The sequence below is a fragment of the Solanum pennellii genome, chromosome 1 (assembly GCF_001406875.1).
Source record: "Solanum pennellii chromosome 1, SPENNV200".
Classification (NCBI taxonomy): Eukaryota; Viridiplantae; Streptophyta; class Magnoliopsida; order Solanales; family Solanaceae; genus Solanum; species Solanum pennellii.
The window spans coordinates 3,366,909-3,385,633 of NC_028637.1; the positions used below are offsets into that span (position 1 = coordinate 3,366,909).

General features: G+C 35.2%; 2 protein-coding genes and 1 non-coding gene across 3 annotated transcripts; all 3 read left to right on the plus strand.

The window, feature by feature from the left end:
- The first annotated feature begins 679 nt into the window (after positions 1–679).
- On the plus strand, positions 680–12,526 carry LOC107008298 (protein DGS1, mitochondrial). Its single transcript, XM_015207276.2, has 14 exons — positions 680–1,006; positions 1,248–1,362; positions 1,626–1,829; positions 4,718–4,855; positions 4,977–5,138; positions 6,864–7,058; positions 7,855–7,955; positions 8,520–8,609; positions 10,023–10,095; positions 10,178–10,206; positions 10,306–10,429; positions 11,334–11,444; positions 11,744–11,844; positions 11,940–12,526. Exons 1-14 carry the CDS (start codon positions 783–785, stop codon positions 12,058–12,060), a joined length of 1,788 nt encoding a protein of 595 aa, XP_015062762.1. The 5' UTR covers positions 680–782; the 3' UTR covers positions 12,061–12,526.
- Positions 12,527–13,689: 1,163 nt separating this feature from the next.
- TRNAA-UGC lies at positions 13,690–13,762 on the plus strand. Its single transcript has one exon. It is a non-coding gene; the product is annotated as a tRNA-Ala (tRNA).
- A 1,455-nt stretch (positions 13,763–15,217) lies between these two features.
- Positions 15,218–18,252, plus strand: LOC107007969 (G2/mitotic-specific cyclin S13-7-like). Its single transcript, XM_015206837.2, has 6 exons — positions 15,218–15,507; positions 16,392–16,579; positions 16,678–16,875; positions 16,966–17,085; positions 17,180–17,590; positions 17,682–18,252. Exons 1-6 carry the CDS (start codon positions 15,465–15,467, stop codon positions 18,024–18,026), a joined length of 1,305 nt encoding a protein of 434 aa, XP_015062323.1. The 5' UTR covers positions 15,218–15,464; the 3' UTR covers positions 18,027–18,252.
- The last annotated feature ends 473 nt before the right edge of the window (positions 18,253–18,725 follow it).

Below are 18,725 nucleotides of genomic sequence, written 5' to 3' on the forward strand. Positions count from 1 at the left end.
TATTTTTATTGTATTGTATTGTTTTTTAATGAGTACAATGTTGAAATATATTTTATTGTTCTTCAATATAGATAATATTATAAATCAATAATTTGAATAATAAACATAAAAAACAAAATAAAGATAAATAGTCAACTGTAAAAAAGTAATATAATAACGTAATTACATTAAGTATATCGATTGTTAAAAAGAAGACTTCTGAATTCAACAATTATATACATATAAAGTTATAAATTAACGATACAATAAGGCGTTAGAACCCATAAATACTGTATTGAATAATGACTAATGTTAATAATGAATGTAAATTAGGAATTAAAGGCTCGTTTGATACTATGGATAAGAGATAACTAGTTTTGAAATTGATTTTAAAATAAGTTTTCGTTCATGTTTGATTGAGATAAAATCGCAAGATAGCTTATTTTAAAATTAATTATAGAATATTATAACGTTATTTTTATAACATATTAAAAATGAAGTAACAATTCTGAAATAACTAATTTGTGAATAATTAAAATATATACTTGTTGAAATTTGAAAAGGAATTTCATTATCTTTTATATCCATTTTTTTTCTCAAATTTAGAGAAGTATATTAAATTATTTTGAATTTTCAGATTTTTTTCCTAACGTAAATTTAAAAGAAACTTCCCTTTTTTTTAATTTATTTTTTCACTAAAAAGAAAACTAATTGAGAAGAATCAAATTGCTTTTTTCTTTTGTAAAAATAGTACGTGCAATATTTTCCGATCACCGGCGTTTGTCAACTCACTAAACTCACCGATGGCTTCTCCGCCGGAAAACGCCGGCAAGGGCCTAAAACCTACTATCTCCATATACACTGAATACCTTTCGAATCGAATTTCCAGTTACTTTCCGGCGGCTTCCTACTCGAATTTCCTCAGCAGGATTTCCAATTTCTACCGTGGCAGCTCCGGCACCAGTAAACGACGTCGTAGAAAGACCTCTCTCCCCCTTCCTTTCCCTTCCTCAGCTGAATCTGCTATGTAAGTCTCTGAAATCTCTTTAGTTAACATTTTATTATGACTACAGTGAAACAGCCTCCTGCAGAAATGTAGCTTTAGACTGTGTACAATAGACTCCTGTAGTCCGCTCATTCCCCGGACCTGTGCATACCAGGAGCTTTTAGTGCATCGACTTTTTTTTTTTTTTTGATCTTTAGAAGTGAAGGATATCTGAGAGAACATTTTGTTCATAAGTGAAGTTTCTAAGCTTACTGAGATGCAGGGTTGTTTGTGAGGCATCTAGAACTATTGGTGTTTTGGAGGACATTATGGAGTGCATCTTTCTGAATATGCATTACATCCAGAAGAACTTAGAGTACTGGCAATCTAAAGCACAGGTTAGCTATATTGTTAATTTGAAACAATACATACAATCTGTATTAACTGGTAAAGTTGCCTCCATGTGACCTCATTGGGTCAATCTGTGGAAACAGTCTCTTGTTGAAATGTAGTATAAACGGTAGACCTTTGTGGTCTGGCCCTTCCCCTGACCCTGCGTATAGCCGGAGCTTTAGCGCTCCGGACTGCTCTTTTTTTATTTTCATATAATATTTTTTAAGGCACAGTTCAAGTTAAATTAGTCATGTATGTATGGTTTCAGGGATCAAATGCTAAAAGAGCATACTTCATGATATGTGAAAGAGGACCATATGCTTTTTTCAATGGCACAACTCAATTGTTAAGCGATTGTGTTGGTGAAGGTTCTGGGATGCAACATACATATTGTTTGGCATCTTCATATATATCCGAGAGGATAAATTTCTTGAGTAGCTTAAGATATCATTTGGCTACATTTTTGGCACAGGTTAGTTGCTTTTGCATTAATGCATGTGAAAATTAATCATGTAACATTATTTGGTAGTTTATTTCATCAGTTCTTTTCTTTGATGCTGTAATAATTTACCTTTGCTGATTTTCTCATTCCATGCTGGTTCCTGTACATTTATATGATTGTGTACAAGGGAAAATGAGAAGCTGAAGAGTTGTGTAGATACCTTGTTAGTTGTTGGGCTTCTAACGAGAGGATAGAAATTGAAGCATTTCAAGTTTAGGCTCCAGCTGGATACTGTAATTCATCCAAAAGTATCCTTCAATTTTGATTCTCCTATTTGGTTTACAAGACATTTGACAGTGCAATTCTTTATCAGCTCATATCCCATCGTTCATACTGAATTGCTTTGCTTTGTTTATTTCTTTTAAATAGTGATAATATTCCTATTGAGATAACTTCCATCATTTTTTCATATCCTCCTTATATCAGTTTATATCTTTACATTTCAACTGTCCCTATAAAAGATGTCTCGCTTCAAAACACCATCCCCCCCAATATGTGATTGGAAGGAATTAATCTTTTGCAAGTTAAAGCCCTAATGCTGTGGTGTGCACCATAGCTTGGGCACTTTACTTAACTTTGATGACACTTAAGTGCAGCATCAAAGTGCTAGGACACACATGTCAGTGCCCATGGGCTATGTCTTTAGGTATGACAACAATAAATAATATATAACTAGTAAAACAAAGCAATAAATGAGAGCTTTGATAAACTTTTGAGAAGGAAGAAAAAAGGGGTGGCATGTACGCTTGATTTAGAGAAGGCATACATCCATGTCTATTGTCAGTGCCTGTTGAATTTATTGAGACTGATGAACTTTAATTATGGACAGGATGGATCAAATTATGTATTTCAACAATAAAATTTTCCATTTTAAATAACAGTGACCCTCATAAAAAAATTTCAGTTCTCAGAGGGGACTTAGGCAGGGGACCTCTGCCACCTTATTTGTTTGTCTTGGTTATGGAAATTCGGGCAGTACAATGTTGAAGAAAGCATAAATTCTAGGTTGTTTAAGGGGTCTGAAATTGGTAGAGCAGGACAGTATGATGCTTAAGAATATCCTTTATGCAGATGATTCCCATCTATTTTCTGAGGCTGATAGAGTTCTATTGCTGTATGTGAGAGGGGTTTTGCTATGTTTTGAGGCAGTTTCTGGATTGAGATTTAATCTGGCCAAAAGTAACATTTTCAGTATTAATGCTGTTGATTGTGTAAAAGAGCTGCCACATATTTTGTGCTGCAAAGTTGAAAAGCTCCCCACTGTTTATTTGGGGCTTCTCCCATAGTCCCATTAGGGGTGAAGAGAAAGGACAAAAGCATTTGGCAAGGCGTTATTAATAGGTGCAATAACAAACTAACCCCATGGAAAACAAAATATTTGTCTTTTGGGGTCAGACTTACTTTAATCAACAGTTGCTTGATGGTATTCCAACAGATACTATATCCTTGTTTTTGTATGTCTGCAGCAGTAGAAAGAAAATTGGACTCCATTAGAAGACATTTTATATGGGATGGGGCACCGACTTTGATCAAGTGGCTAGTGGTTACGGGAGGTAAGAAGACGGGGGATTGGAGTGAGAAATTTGAAGTTGCATAATAGAAGTTTGCTTTTAAAATTGTTATGGAGGGACAACAGGGGGAGTGAGGAAATCTGGCAAAGAATGTTAGATGTTATTTATGGCGAAAAGGAGGGATGTTAACAGAACCCAACACCATTAGAAAATGATGGGGAATCTATGTGCGGATTTATATGCTAATCTATAGTGCACGTCAACCTATGGTCTCTCCGCCAAACTAGGTGTTTATGTACATATTATCTAGGATTGATTAAATATTATGTGCTGGCAGTCTGGCATCCATGCTTCAAAAAGACTAAATGGTGCATTTGGCCATTCAGTCCAAACTTTCTTTTGATTGCGTCTGCTTCCGTTTCTGTTATGAAAGCTGAGTTATTTACCCTAAAGGAACGGGGATCATTTCCCACTTAATTCTTTTTTCTCCTCCCTTTTTAGTGGTGAACCCATGTTTAAGTCTTTTAGAAATACTAGATTTACTTGTGGGGAACCAGGAAGAGAATAAGATGGTGGGATGAATTTCTTCAGTATGCAAAGTTGGAGGTTGGTAGTGGTGCAAAAATTAAATAATGGCTTGAAACTTGGAATGGAGAGGAGAGTTTTAAAAATTTAACTGTGCTGTGAAACAAAGATGAATGTATTTCATATTTGATCTCAAGCTTAGGTTGGCAGATTATTTTCAAAAGAAGCTCAAATGACTAGGAGTTGCATAGCTTATGTTCAATAGATCAAATCATGTAGACAGATTAGTTTGGTTCAACCATAGGGATATCGATATTTCAGTTAACAATTGCTATGGAATGCTATTACAACAGAACAGTCAGAGGATTCCAAATTGGCCTTGGAAAATGTTGTGGAAAACCAAGGCATCTGTGGAAGTAGCCCAATTCGGTTGGTTAGCAGCTAGGCATGCTTGTTTAAATCAGAACAATCTACAAAAGGGTCTATAGGAAATAACCTCTCTACCCCATGAAAGTAGGGGTAAGGTCTACGTACACCCCACCTTCCCAGACCCCATTTGCGGGACTGACTGGGTATGTTGTTGTATTATTGTTTTTATTATTCATGTTGATGGTTATTTTTTCTTGCATTACATATATATTTTTATCTATCTGTCTTCTTTACTAAAACATGGATTTTGTTGCGCTTAAAGCTCTACCAAACACTTGGTATTCATCTTCATTTTCACTTTTGATAACACAACTTCTATGGACCATATTTTTCATTCTGACAAAGCTGGTGAGGAAAAAACGCTCAATTCATGTCTTTCCTGCATATATATAGATCTACATGAAGGTTGACAAGGTTAGTGAGGAATTGGTCAAGGATCCTGAGAAGTCATTATCATCATTATTGGTTGATATGAATGATTTATTTCTGAAATTGGAGGCATCAATTGGACATTTTCATGCAGTGCGCCAGGTGAAGAGTTTTTTTGTGTAACATAGAAGTTCCCCACCTAAAATGTTTGAAAACGGCTGTTTTGCTAGCTATATGTTTGTCAATTTTGTTTTTTGACATTGTCCATTTATTTATTCTGCAGCAAAGCTCTTCTGTTGATGAAAGCTATTCTTTTCCATTGATATTTGAGAAACTTCCAGAAGTTAATCAAGAAGGGTCTCAATGGACTGATTGTGAGACTAGAGATGCTATCAATTTGATCTACCAAAATGTGGACAGATTGAACGCCTATCTAGCTGCCATTGTAAGAGTTCCCTACCAACTTATAATGAGATAGCTTTACCTTCTCTTTCTTCCTGCTGTGGTCATCTTTTTATCTTTAGCAATGGATTTGGTTTCATCGTTATCAGATTATCAACTCACCACTGAATTACTAAAGTGAAGTGGGATGCTGTTTTCGTGACCCAAGTCTACCCCTAGACATGACACAGTGCCTAGAGCTACGAGTTACCCTAGGCTAACCACATGACATAGCATGACACTAAGATATCATACATAAACGGAGTAAATTGATAAGCGGAGTCAAGTCTTATATATCATAAGAGAGAATCTGATGCAAGACAATCATACGTGGAAAATAATGTCTGAATAGCCTCTAAACATAAGTGAGTTACTAGGACAAGTCCCGTGCTCACTCAAATATCTTTAACTGAAAGATGATATAGAATATGATCATAAGAAGGTATGTCCCCGATCCATGAGGACTCAACAAAACAGTGCAAGCTGAAGGGATCCGGTACTAACCGCGAGCATGATTAGATGCGTCAGAACCTATATTATGAAACAAATATAAGCAGAAAAGTATGCGGCCAGTACTCGAAATGTACTGCGAATGGGGAAAGTGCATAAACTGAATGATACTTTATCTGAAAGCATCCTTATTCATAAAAATCTGATAACATGAAGCTTGCATGTGAAAATAACATAATTATGATCATGAAAATACTTGCATATCATGGGTTTATGAAATCATCATTGAAAACCTTGAATTATAATCAATTCATACATAATAAGATCAATCATAAAGAAAAACTGAAATTCGTAAGAACCCATAAGAAATCATGAAACCCTGGAATTTAGGAAGATCATTAATTTGAGAAATTGAGGTTCCCTTGGGACTCAATGGGTGAAAAAGGACCTATTGATGAAGTTCCCACATACCTTGATAGAAATTCTAGCTGAATTTGGAAGAGGAGACTTGAAGCCTTGAAACTCTTGACCTTGCCTTGGGAGAGAAACGTGGGAAAGAAAATTGATTTTGAGAGAATGAGAGGGAATGGAGTGGCTAGGTCGTTGGAATTAGTTATAGCTACTTAGTATAGGCCAAAACTACATAGTAAAGAGATTAAAAGTGTGGGAAAGCACTAAATAGCCATGACTTAAAACTGCTGGAACACCTTTCATGGAAGGCCCACACGGTCCGTCAAGGTGCTCGTGAACAGGAGGGGAAATTGGGTTTCTGAAACTCAACTTCTATGGACTTGTCCACGGTCCCTGTAACCATCTAGTGACCGTACAGGTGTCCATGAAGGACCAGGCTTCCTGAGTTCTTTCGGGTCGGGTTCACGGACCTTTACACGGTCCGTGTAAGCTTTCACGATCCGTGGACCCTTCCATGAAACTCGCCTCAACTTTCCAACTTCTGAGTTCGTTTCCATGGATCCCTTCACGGCCCGTGGTCCCTTTCACTGTCCGTGAATAGGTTCTGTACTAACCCCTTTTTGGTGCTGAATATCTGTCATTTCTTATTCCAAACCCTGTTATGATCTTGGGAACTTCCGAGGTATTACAGATGTATATAGTAACTGTCAGGCCATGACATTAGTTGTCAACTGAGATCTGTATAGCTGAAGTACATGAGTGTTCATGTTGAGGAATACAACACAAAGTGCAATGCATGTTTCCAAAATATTTTTTGTAAATTTGACTCATCTTTTGAGGATAGTTTGTTTGCCATTAATTTTTGAAGGTTACAATTCACCGGAAGCCCAGAAGAGTTACTCGATACTGGATACCCTATACTTGTGGGATTGTGGGCATCTCTATCTGTTCATTATGGTTGCTTCGGCATAGCAGTTTAGTTGGAAGCTCTGACATCGACAACTGGATCCGTGAGGCAAAGGAGTCAACAGCTAGTTTCTGGAATGACCATGTAGAGCAACCGGTAAGCTGCCCCTAGTTATTATAATTGCATTCAGATCCTATCTGTAATAATTGAAGTTGAATACTGTTTCCTGAGTTCCTAATTGACTTTGCTTATTATGGTTAAATTCTGTCAACAATCTTTGCTTATCATGGTTAATTCTGGCAACACTCTTTGCTTATCATGATTAACTCTGTCAACACTCAAATGTCCTCAGGAGATTTCCAAATTTGTCGGGCTCTATAAGTCCTCTACATCTATAATGCACATAAATAGGATTGGACTACATATTTCTTAATTACTTATGTATATGACTTCTTCAAATTTTAATGAGAGCATAAAACCTTGATTTGATTTTTCATTCTGTAATAGTCTGTAAATTTTAGGACTATATTGATTTCTTTCTTGTTGATGTTAGGTCAAGAGATCTTCTTTTTCCATCATGTAGATTCTTAATATTGCACATGAATATTTCACTTGGAGAATATACACCTTTTCTTTTCTTTTTGCTTGCCTCATCATGCTTGCTAAGAAATACTTCTTTGTCACTGGACACTGGTGTTCAAACTTCGACTAATGATGTTTCCATCTTGCATTTCAGTTATCATTTATCTTTTTAGGTGTATATGAGATTTTGCATTATCTAATGATCCTTCCATTCATGATGGACTTTCAAATGACTAATCTTTTAATCTGTTGTCTATGTTTGGCTAATATGAGTCATATGAGTTAGCTCATCAGGTTTAGTTGAGTTTTGGTGCTAAACTACCCTGATTGCCATTGGTAAATGTTTGGTTGTATGTCTTCTTTTCACCAGCTCATCTCTATAAGGGATGATCTTTTCTACACATTCCGGAAGAGGCAGAAGGGTGCAATGGAACCTGAAGAAGTGCAATTAACTGCTGACTCTCTACACAGGTTAGTTTATTGAATTTGATTTATTTTTTTGAAATTGATTTATTTTTTTAAAATTGTTTCATCATGAGTCTCTTTTATAATATTTGTAATTCAATCTTTAATTCTCACAAAGGTATTGATAAGTTGGTAGACTTCTTTATAAGCCATTTATTCCTTGGGTTTGAACTACTCTTGCGGGGAATACCCCAACTTTTTTTTTTAAAAAAAAATAGCTTTTGCTGCTCACAATTGTTGGCAATTGACAAAAAGTAATCTTGGAGAAGAAAGTACTAACTTGGACAAGCTCTTTATATATTTCCTTAAGAATCTCGATGTGTGTATTCCATTTGCGTTTTTCTTTTAACATTTTTTGTAGAATATTCTATGTGGTCCTTGTCGAAAGACACCAGCCTGCTTCATCGTCAGTATGATGCCCTAGGGGTGCTTCTTGTCTTTCACTCTTTAATGGAGTGTTATGCATGTTGTTTAGCATGTTATCTTCTTTTTGTAAGTAATGCAGAAAGTGCGTTGTTTTATGCATTTGGTGCTATGGGATAAACCTCTTACACTGTTTTTGGTTTGCAGAATGTTGCAAGCTTTCACTGAGCAGACCAAGGGTGAGAAGGCTCCACCAAATGCAACAGACCAGGAAATGCTTGAAATAGTAATGATGAGGTATGGCTTCCTTTTGCTTTTGTTTGTTGCTTATTTAATATGTAGGGATTGTATAATAGTAGTTAGTACTCATTGTAGAGGATGCCATTTGCCTTCCGTTGCACATCATGGTTGTAACCTAATAGAATCATTTTTCTCCCTTGTCACTTTATAAATTTTTAAGGAAGTACTTGAATGTTTTTTTTTATCTTTTTGGATACTTTGAGTTGCTGGCTATACTGGTTTTGCATTGCTTGTAATCACATTTATCTTTAGTTTCTATTTTTTTGGGATGAGGTACTACAATTTAGGGAATAGATACAATCAGAATGGGTAACATAATTTTTGTGTAGGAAGGAGGATTTTTTATGCTGGGACTGCATTTGATTTTTGTCATTAGAGCTAGAAGGTTAATAGATGGGACAATGAGGATGGTGGAGTGTGGATGTGGAGCACCATATAAGCTCCTTAACTGATTTTGGCATTACTTGCACCTTTCTAAATAGGCTAAGAAACATGTCCCAGATCTGTTTGGTCACTTGACAGTGCAAAAAAAGGCAATATACATCCTTTGTTTCCTTTTCACACGAAAGGACCTGCTGTGAATGCTGACCCTTTTCCTGCCACATTTATGTCTATGAAACAGATAATCAGACAAAGATAATAAACTTCTTGTTGTTGCGCAAGGAAAATTGCACATTAAGTATTTTTTCCTTGAAGAAAAAAAAGCACTTCCTTCATTTTGATAAAGTATTTTATGTGCTTTTAATGGAGGCACACTTACCTTATCTAAAGAAAAAAAGAAGAGGCATGCTTAATTTTGATATTATATAGTTTATCCAATGCTCCTCATCCTCTTCCGGAAGCAATTAACCATGCAACTTTATTGTATTGGTAGTACTTCTTATGTTCCATGAATTTGTCTGCACTGCTTGCCTGCTCAGACAATTAGAGGTTCTTTTGTGGAGGTATAAGAGGTTTTCATTGTTGAAAAACTGCAGGATGTTTTTCTTGAATGAATTGAACCTTTTGGGTATGATGACTGGATGGACCAGCTATTTGTCATCTCTAGTTAATTGACAAGGGTTTCTGATGTTATACAGAATCTTTAACTTTTTACTTTCAAGCATGCATCAAATAATTTTGTTTGCTTTCCTGGTAGTTGTTGAATATTTAACCAAAGCAATGATACAAGTCTATTGCATAGTTGTAATATATGCTTAACAGACCATGTTTGAATCAGATTAATTTTTTTGCTCACATTACTAACACCGTACAACTAGGTGTGTTCTTTTATGTCTCTCTTCTAAGTAAGATTGCTACTCTCTACCTTCACAAGGTAGGGGTAAGGTTTGTGTAAACACCACCCTCCCCAGATCACATTTATGGGATTATGTTGTTTTCGTTATTAAGTAAGCTAGCTTTTCACTTTAGGTATGAGAAGGAACTGATGCATCCAATTCAAAATCTTTTTTCTGGAGAGCTTTCTCGTGCTCTTCTTATCCAGGTAAATATACTCCACTCTGTTGCAGACTTGCAGTCAATTCTTTCTGGTTTTGGCATTTAACATTTTTTTTTCTGCGTTACAGGTTCAGAAGCTGAAGCTTGACATTGAAGAGTGAGTGAGAGCAACTGATATTCTTGTCCTGAAGTCATAACTTCTGAGAGTTAAAGGTGTTTATTGTTTTCTTCTCGGATTTTCATATTTTTAAAACAGGGCTATGCTGGAGCTGGATCAAATTCTTAGGGCCAATGAAATCAATTTTGCTATTTTAGCTGCTTTGCCCGCTTTCTTCCTCTCTCTTATTGTGATCATGTTGGTGCGTGCTTGGCTTAAACAGGTAAAGTAGCTTGTTTTCGTTTAAAATCAATTTCTGTGTCATATATATTATTCCATTAAAAATAATTGTAAAAGGGAGCAGGATTTGTCACATGAGAGACAAAGAGGAGGAACAGGGTTCTATTCCCACACTTATTAAGCCCCCCATCCCCCACCCCCCACTCTCCTCACGCAGTTCTTGAAGCCTCTACTTTTGATGAGCTTTATCAGCTGGTTCGGCTACTACATCTACTTTTTTTATCCTGTTTGTAAGATTATTGAAGGAGATGTTGGTCATAAATTCAGAGTTAGAGAGTACTGGATTATGGGAGGCAATGAGGGAACCTACTTCTGATGTCATCAAAGAAAAAGATCGGAAAGAGTTCCCTGGGGAAAGAGATTGAGGTAGGAGTTTTCTGATGAGGGAGGCTTGTTATGCAATTCACAGAAACAGTTACTATGATATTACACAATGATAAATTTTTCATAATTGTACACAATTGTTAGATCCTCTGGATTGGGCAGTTCTGATTCCATTTTAAACCTAAAAAGTGGACTCAACTTTGGCTCAGAACAACTTCAGCGGATATTTTCTTCATTTCTCTTTTCCCCTTCTAATGCTATTGACATGAGGTAAGTGATTATTAGTTGAAACTACGAAGAAAAGTAAATAGTATTCACATATTTAGTGGCTGATATATATGATGGATAATAGAAGTCATTTTAGGAGTTTTCTTTTCTCTTTTCCCCTTCTAATGCTATTGACATGAGGAAGTGAGTACTAGTTGAAAAAACCAAGAAAGGAAATAGTAACATTTACTGGTCGATATATATGATAATATGATGGTTAATAGAGGTCTCTCATTTAAGAGTCTTGCCATGCTGTGCGAAATGATATAACACCATGAAATCTTGAATATAATCAGGATAAGAAAGCAGAAGGCAGGGGAAGGGTTGCCCGAATTCAACGACGATTGCTAATTGTGGAAGTAGAGAGAAAGATTATGCAATTAGAAAGCTGCAAAGAGCAAGGACAAGTAAGGCCCTTTGAACTTTACCAGCTCATTTATTAAATCTTTGTACAATAGTATTTGTGCATTTATTAATCTCATATTTCTTCCACTATCATGCAATCCATTTTCATCTAGTAAATTGTGGAACCGTTTACTCAATCCTATTCACTTTCTCCCTAACAGTAATGCTATAAATATCTTTTGCTCTCCAGTTCGTTTATTAGATAAAAACTTGGTGCTTGCATGTAATGCTGCCATAGCTTGGAGTTGTTCTTGTTTTCGTTCTCCTATTCACTTTTTTCGTCTTTTCCCGAACGCCTCAGGAAAAAGATGCTCAATGCATGTTGGGGTTAGCATTATATTATCTGGATCGCTTGTACTGTGCTGTCGAAGGACATGCAAGGGCGACTGGTGAATGGATAAGGTTTGTTTCTCTTCATCCTTATCTTAACCCATACTCTGTCTGCCATGGATTTTCTGAAATTTTATTACTCTAATATGACATTTACATGTGAACAGTTTGAGGCAGGATATCATTGACTTGGCGAAACCAGATCTTCAAACTGCACATAAACTCAGGATTACATCACGGATGGAACGGGTATATGACTGCTTGCTTCCGTTACCAAAAACACAGTAATCTATCTTTCAGTCTTCACATTTACTATTTCAGTCAAACAACTTCGCCTTTTGTATAAATTGGGGGACGATGCTCCCCCTTTCACGCTCCACCCTTATCTTTTGTTTTCCTGGGGTGAGATTTTGTCCTAGAGCATTTTGCTGCTCGTTACTATGTCCACGACACTAAAATTTGTACTACAAGAGAGAACTAAGCTACCATTCCCCAGCACAGAATCGCGGAATACATCTGTGTGTGACTTCTTTGTTTTTCTGCAATGACTTGCCATTTGACAGGCCTTTTTCCAAATATGTGATTTTTTTTAGCTGTCACTGCATTTATCTGGCAATATATTTGCAAATCTAATTGGAAACAACCTCTCTACTCCATATATACTTTGAGGGTTTATCGACCGACACCCCTTTGTTGTAAAATTACTACAGTAAAAATATTTGGAATTACTATGGATATGTTGTTTTGTACTCTTCTCAAGTTTTTACTCAAACTTCAATAATTGTTTCTGCACATTTTGTAGAAGCAATCTCCTTGGTAATGTTTGTATGTGTTTTATGTACTTGTATTCTCTTTGCAATGAACCTTTAAATAAGAATTTATCAACAATTCATCTACTTGGCAATGTTTGTATGTGTTATATGTTTACTTGTATTCTATTTGTAATGAAAGCTATAAGAGTGAGTTTATTAAGAATTTCTCAACAATACATCTTCAATAATCAATAGCATCGAACCCAATGACGTGGTTTAATGATCAAGAAAATCATGATCGCTCAGGCTCAAACCCAATAGACACAAAAAAAATGAATAGGTGATTTCTTCTCGTTTGTATTAGTCTTGGTGAATGGGGTTATTTGATACCTATTGTTGATGGAAGATGACAGATATCTCGTGGAATTAGTTTAAGTGCGTATACGTCTTCACACCACAGTCATAAAAAAGTAAATCAATGGCACATTCTAGAGGATTGCTACAAAGTATGTATAAACTCAATGATTAGGACTTGTGAACCTAAATTTTTCTCATCAAATCAATAAGATATTTTTTTTATATCGGTTTTTGATTTATCGATATTGGTCATTAACGATTTGGATGTTAGTTTAACCAATAAGAAAATGCTTATAAAAGAAATACATGACTTCTTTAATAAATTTTACATCAAAAGACAATAATGTAATTGTACAAATGCTCATAAAATAGAAGCAATAATAACTGACATGAAAAGAATTATACAAGTATAACCAATCGAATTAGGAATCCAAGGATCACTCCAAATTCCAAACCTTAATATTTTCTCTATCTCCTACTCTCCATCGAATTTCTTGTTGCAGCAAATCTCGTCCCCACATCATTTATTTCGTATTCATGACTTTATGTGATATTTAATTAGATAAAAATCTATTAATATTGTTAAACTTGAGATGTCTTCTTTACTATGTATGCCGGTTTAGCGATGAGAAAAGACATAAAATCACCATCGAAGTTGTTTCGAATTTTTAAAAATACACCTTAACTTTGCAACCGTCTTATAACCCCACTAAACAATTTTCAACATATACTATTATATCATTTTTCGATGAGCCCAAAATCTTAAGAAACTAATGTTTCTTTATATATATATATCTATATATAACATGGGGATGTAGCTCAAATGGTAGAGCGCTCGCTTTGCATGCGAGAGGCACGGGGTTCGATCCCCCGCATCTCCAATCTTTTTTACAAAATTTATTTTTCATCATTTAAATTTTTTGTTCACAAAATTAAATGAAAAATAAATAAATATATTCATTCATATTATTTGGTCTTTTTTCAATTTCTTTTAATGTTTATTATTTTGTTCATTTCAACTTCGAATACATAGTTAAAATTTGAAAAAACGATTCGATAGGATATCATATCTCACTTTTTGGGATTATACTCTGTATATTATTCTAATTGATTTGAACATATAAAATAGTAATTTATTTTCTGAATTTATAATTTTTTTAAGTGAAATTCATGTTATTTTATATTATTGTACTATTAGTTATAATATTAGTTTTGTAGTTGTTTGTCCTTTGAGTTCGGATATTGTCTAAGATTTCTTTTATATTTCGATTATCGTTTATTTGTAATGATTATTGCTTAAGATGATTTGTCAGGTTGTCTATAGTATTTTGCCATGAAGTTTCTTCATTTTAGTTTTAAAAAAGATTCTATATTGCTCTGTATTTTTTTTTTCGTGAGCTAAGTCGATATCAGAAACAAAATTTCTATCTCTACGATAGTGAGTACTAAGTAGTAATATCAGTGTACACTTTACTCTCTCGATACCTCAATTTGTGGGATTACATCGAGTATAATATTTTTATAGGGGATCACTAATTGATATGGAAGATCATTTGCTCTAAATATCAAACTAACTCTTAAATGGTTACAAAATCATGAAAAATTACCTAATTACACAATTTGTTTTTATCATATTCTCTAAAATTTTCTACCATTTAAAAAAAGTATAAAATATCTACTCTTTCCTACTCTCCGTTACATCATTTTATGCGATGTACTCGGACATACACGATGTATTGGGACACCGAAACTCAAACGCGATGTATCAGGACGTTGAGCGACGTATCTAAAACCGAGATGCGATGTATTAGAACGTTCTGAAATGTATCCTAATTCCACCAAATTTAAAGGATTTGTATTGGGACGTCGATACTCAGACGCGATGTATCAGGACGTCGAGCGACGTATCTAAAATCGAGATGCAACGTATTAGAATGTTTTGAGATATATCCGAATTCCACCAAATTTAAGGGATCTTCGTAATTTAGAAAAGAGTCGTGATATGAGATAATTAGCTCTTCAACACTATACGATTTATGTAACATTCCGATAAAATTATTTTTAAAAAATCGTAAATTCAAAATAAGTACCTATTTTACCCTTTTGCTATTAAATTTTCCTTTTTTAACCAAACGGTAACAAATTCCAATGTCTTCTCACATACTATACACCTTCTATAACGGCTAGTAAAAAAAAGAGCTTTTTATGTTACTAAAACAAATCTCAACCGTCCGATTATTTTCAATCTAACGGTCCAAATTCAAAAAGCCAAAAATATGACCGTTAAAAAGTCAAAAAAACGCTCCTTTCGTCATTTTTGTTTCTCTGTATAAATCTCAAATAGTTTCTTCATATTTTCTCTTTGTTAACTCACAAATCTGTGAAAAAAACTTCAAAAATCTTCGAAAATTCACAAGAATTGTTTACGAAAGGGGAGAAATAGTGGCGAATCAAAGTACAGAAGGAGGAGAGGCGGGGAATAGTCGTCTCCATTCGTTTCTGTCATCGATTTTGACGAGTATTGGTGGAGTTTTTGGACAGAGTAATAATCAGGTAGAAGAAGAAGAGGAAGAAGAATTTGAAATGGATCATAATAAAGCTGTTGTTCCTCATAATTTACCTAGAGGTTTGTATGAAATTTTTGCCCCTTTTTTTTAGCTTCTTTGTGTAGTTTTCTTCCTTTTTTGACTTAGTTTCAATTGAATTTCATCCGGGTTTTACGTATTTAGATAGAATAATTCTTCTTTACCCAGAGGTTTGAATGAAATTCCGAAATTCTGCTTGTTTTTTTAGCTTCTTTGTGTAGTTTTCTTCCTTTTTTGACTTAGTTTCAGTTGAATTTCATCTGGGTTTTACGTATGTAGATAGAAAAATTGTTCTTTACCCAGAAATTTGAATGAAATTCCGAAATTCCGCTTAGTTTTATTAGCTTACCCTGTTTTTTTCTTCCTTTTTTGACTGAGTTTCTATTGAATTTCATCTGGGTTTTTCGTTTTTCGTATTTAGATGATAAAATTGCTCTTCTTTTGGTGTGGTTATTGTGGGGTTTGAATGAAAATCCGGGTAATGTGATATGTCATCTGGGCTTTTCGAATTAAGGCGAAAACAAATTTCTTTTTCTTTGTGTTTATAGTGGGGTTCTTGAAATTTTTTATATCGGAGGGAAATAGTGATGTGTTTTTTTTTTATATTAAGATGAAAAAATGTTCTTTCTCTTTGTGCTTATGGTGGGGTTCTTGAAAGATTTGAAATCTGTATGAACTGAGCATGATAGATTGGGTTTTTTCGTGTAAAGACGAAATAAGTGTTCTTTTTCTGTGTTTTTATGGTGGAGATCTTGAAATGCTTGATATGGTTTCTTTGTTTGATGACTGATGATGAATTCTTTTACTGATGAAAAGTCGATTTTGTAGCTGATTTTCTTTTGACATTGATGCTGATTTGATTGGCAAAATTTATGTTGCAAGAACATGATCATTTGTCTCATGTGAATTCTACTGATCTCTACAGGAGGAGATATGGGTGGTAAACAGAAAATTGGACAAGTTGCTGGGAAAAATAGGCGTGTGCTCGGAGACATAGGCAACCTTGTGATTGCTCCTGTTGTTGAAGGGAAGCCTAAAACGCAGGTTACTCGTCCTGCTACGAGGAGTTTTTGTGCACAGTTGCTAGCTAATGCACAAGCTGAGAAGAACAAGGTGAAGATTTACCTTAACACATTGAAAAAATGGATTTATGAATCTTGAAATGGTGGATGATATGATATAACTTGTGTTTTGTTTCTTTTTGTCTGTAGAAACCACTTGCAGAAGTTGTCAACAAAGTTGCTCCTACAAAGGTACAAGTTAAGAAGAAGGCATCAGACAATCTTGCACCTGAAACTGTTATTGTTATAAGCCCTGATAAGGAAGTGAAGCAAAGTCCTTTGAGTAGCAGAAGAAAAACAAAGAAATCTGGAAAGACTCTCACTTCTACCCTCACTGCAAGAAGCAAGGTTGTTATATACATTTAGATTTTCCCCTCTTTAGATGAATAGTGTAGTTTTGGGTAATATCAAGATTCTGAGAATTGTGATCTTTCTCAGGCTGCTTGTGGACTCGCCAATAGACCAAAGGTTGACGATATCGATGCTGCGGATGTTGATAACCATTTGGCTGCTGTGGAGTATGTTGAGGACATCTACAACTTCTACAAGCTCACTGAGGTATATATGGTGACTCTCTTTTGCTTGTTCTGTTATGTTTTGTATTCCACTTTTTAGAGTCTAATATGTTGAATGATTGTTGTGTCTAAACCAGGACGAAGGTCGAGTGAATGACTACATGGATTTTCAACCTGAGCTGAATCATAAGATGAGAGCCATTCTTGTGGACTGGTTAATAGAAGTTCATAGGAAGTTTGAGCTAATGCCTGAAAGTCTTTACCTTACAATGAACATACTGGACCGTTTCCTCTCGGTGAAGACAGTTCCAAGGAGGGAACTTCAGTTAGTTGGCATTAGTTCAATGCTAATTGCTTGCAAGTATGAAGAGATTTGGGCACCAGAGGTCAATGATTTCATTCATATATCAGACAATGCATATGCCAGAGATCAGATACTTCAGATGGAGAAAGCAATTCTTGGTAAGCTGGAATGGTATCTGACAGTTCCAACGCCATATGTGTTTCTGGTTAGGTATATTAAAGCTTCAACACCAAATGATCAGGAGGTACTATACACTAATCATCTTTTGACATAATTATCCATATGTATGTGTATTGTCTGTGGCTAATTTTAACTCAACTATGTTGCAATTGCAGATGGAAAACATGGCTTTCTTCTTTGCTGAACTTGGTCTGATGAACTATAAGACCATAATAACATCCTGTCCATCAATGCTGGCAGCATCTTCGGTTTACGCTGCTCGTTGCACTCTCAACAAAAGTCCTCTATGGACTCAAACTCTGCAGCATCATACTGGATACTCAGAAGATCAGTTGATGGAAAGTGGAAAGGAGTTGGTTAGCTGTCACTTGGGTGCTGCAGAAAATAAGCTCAAGGCAATTTACAGGAAGTTCTCGAGTCCAGATAGAGGTGCTGTTGCCCTCTTCCCACCAGCAAGAAATCTTTCACCAACTAATGCTAATACTACTACCTCTTCTTGAGTTGATTTTTTTTTTAGTTTGGTAGTAAAGTTGTGTTGAGATCATGTTTACTGGTGTGATGATCTCTCTAGCTTTTTTAGATAGACTATTAGTTTGATTTTGGGTTTTGGAGTGTGTGAACTATGGTTTTTATGATTTTACCTACTAGTGAAGTCATGTAAAAATCCTCACAATATGTGTTCCTTTTGTATGAATACAATTATTTGATTCATTTTTAATCTGTGCACTCATTCAACTTCCCTGTGCAACATGATATTTACATTGAACACTACAAAATGGTGCCTGGTAGATGTTCTCCAATATTGCCTCATCCCAACCAACAAGCAAATTGAAATGCCACAATTTCCAACACCAATGGCCTCATTGTGATTGAGTTCACTTTCTTCCAACTAGTTTTTAAAAAAGATCTGTCACTTAGTTGTATTCTTCAACACTTCAAAAGACACCTATTTTGATGGAAGGAGCCAAGAAGCAATCAGAATGGCATATGCATTGTGTGTAAATTGAGACCATTTCTTTCATTCCTTTGGGACTATAATTTATATACATCGATCGATTCTCAAATTCAAATGCAGTTCAAACAAGCTATTTAGCAGACAGGGAGCAAGAAAGGAAGTATGATCAAGAAAATCTATTTGTATGCTAGGGAGCAGCAAAGAACTGACTGGAAGAAGTGTTAAGTTCAAGAATGCAGCAAGG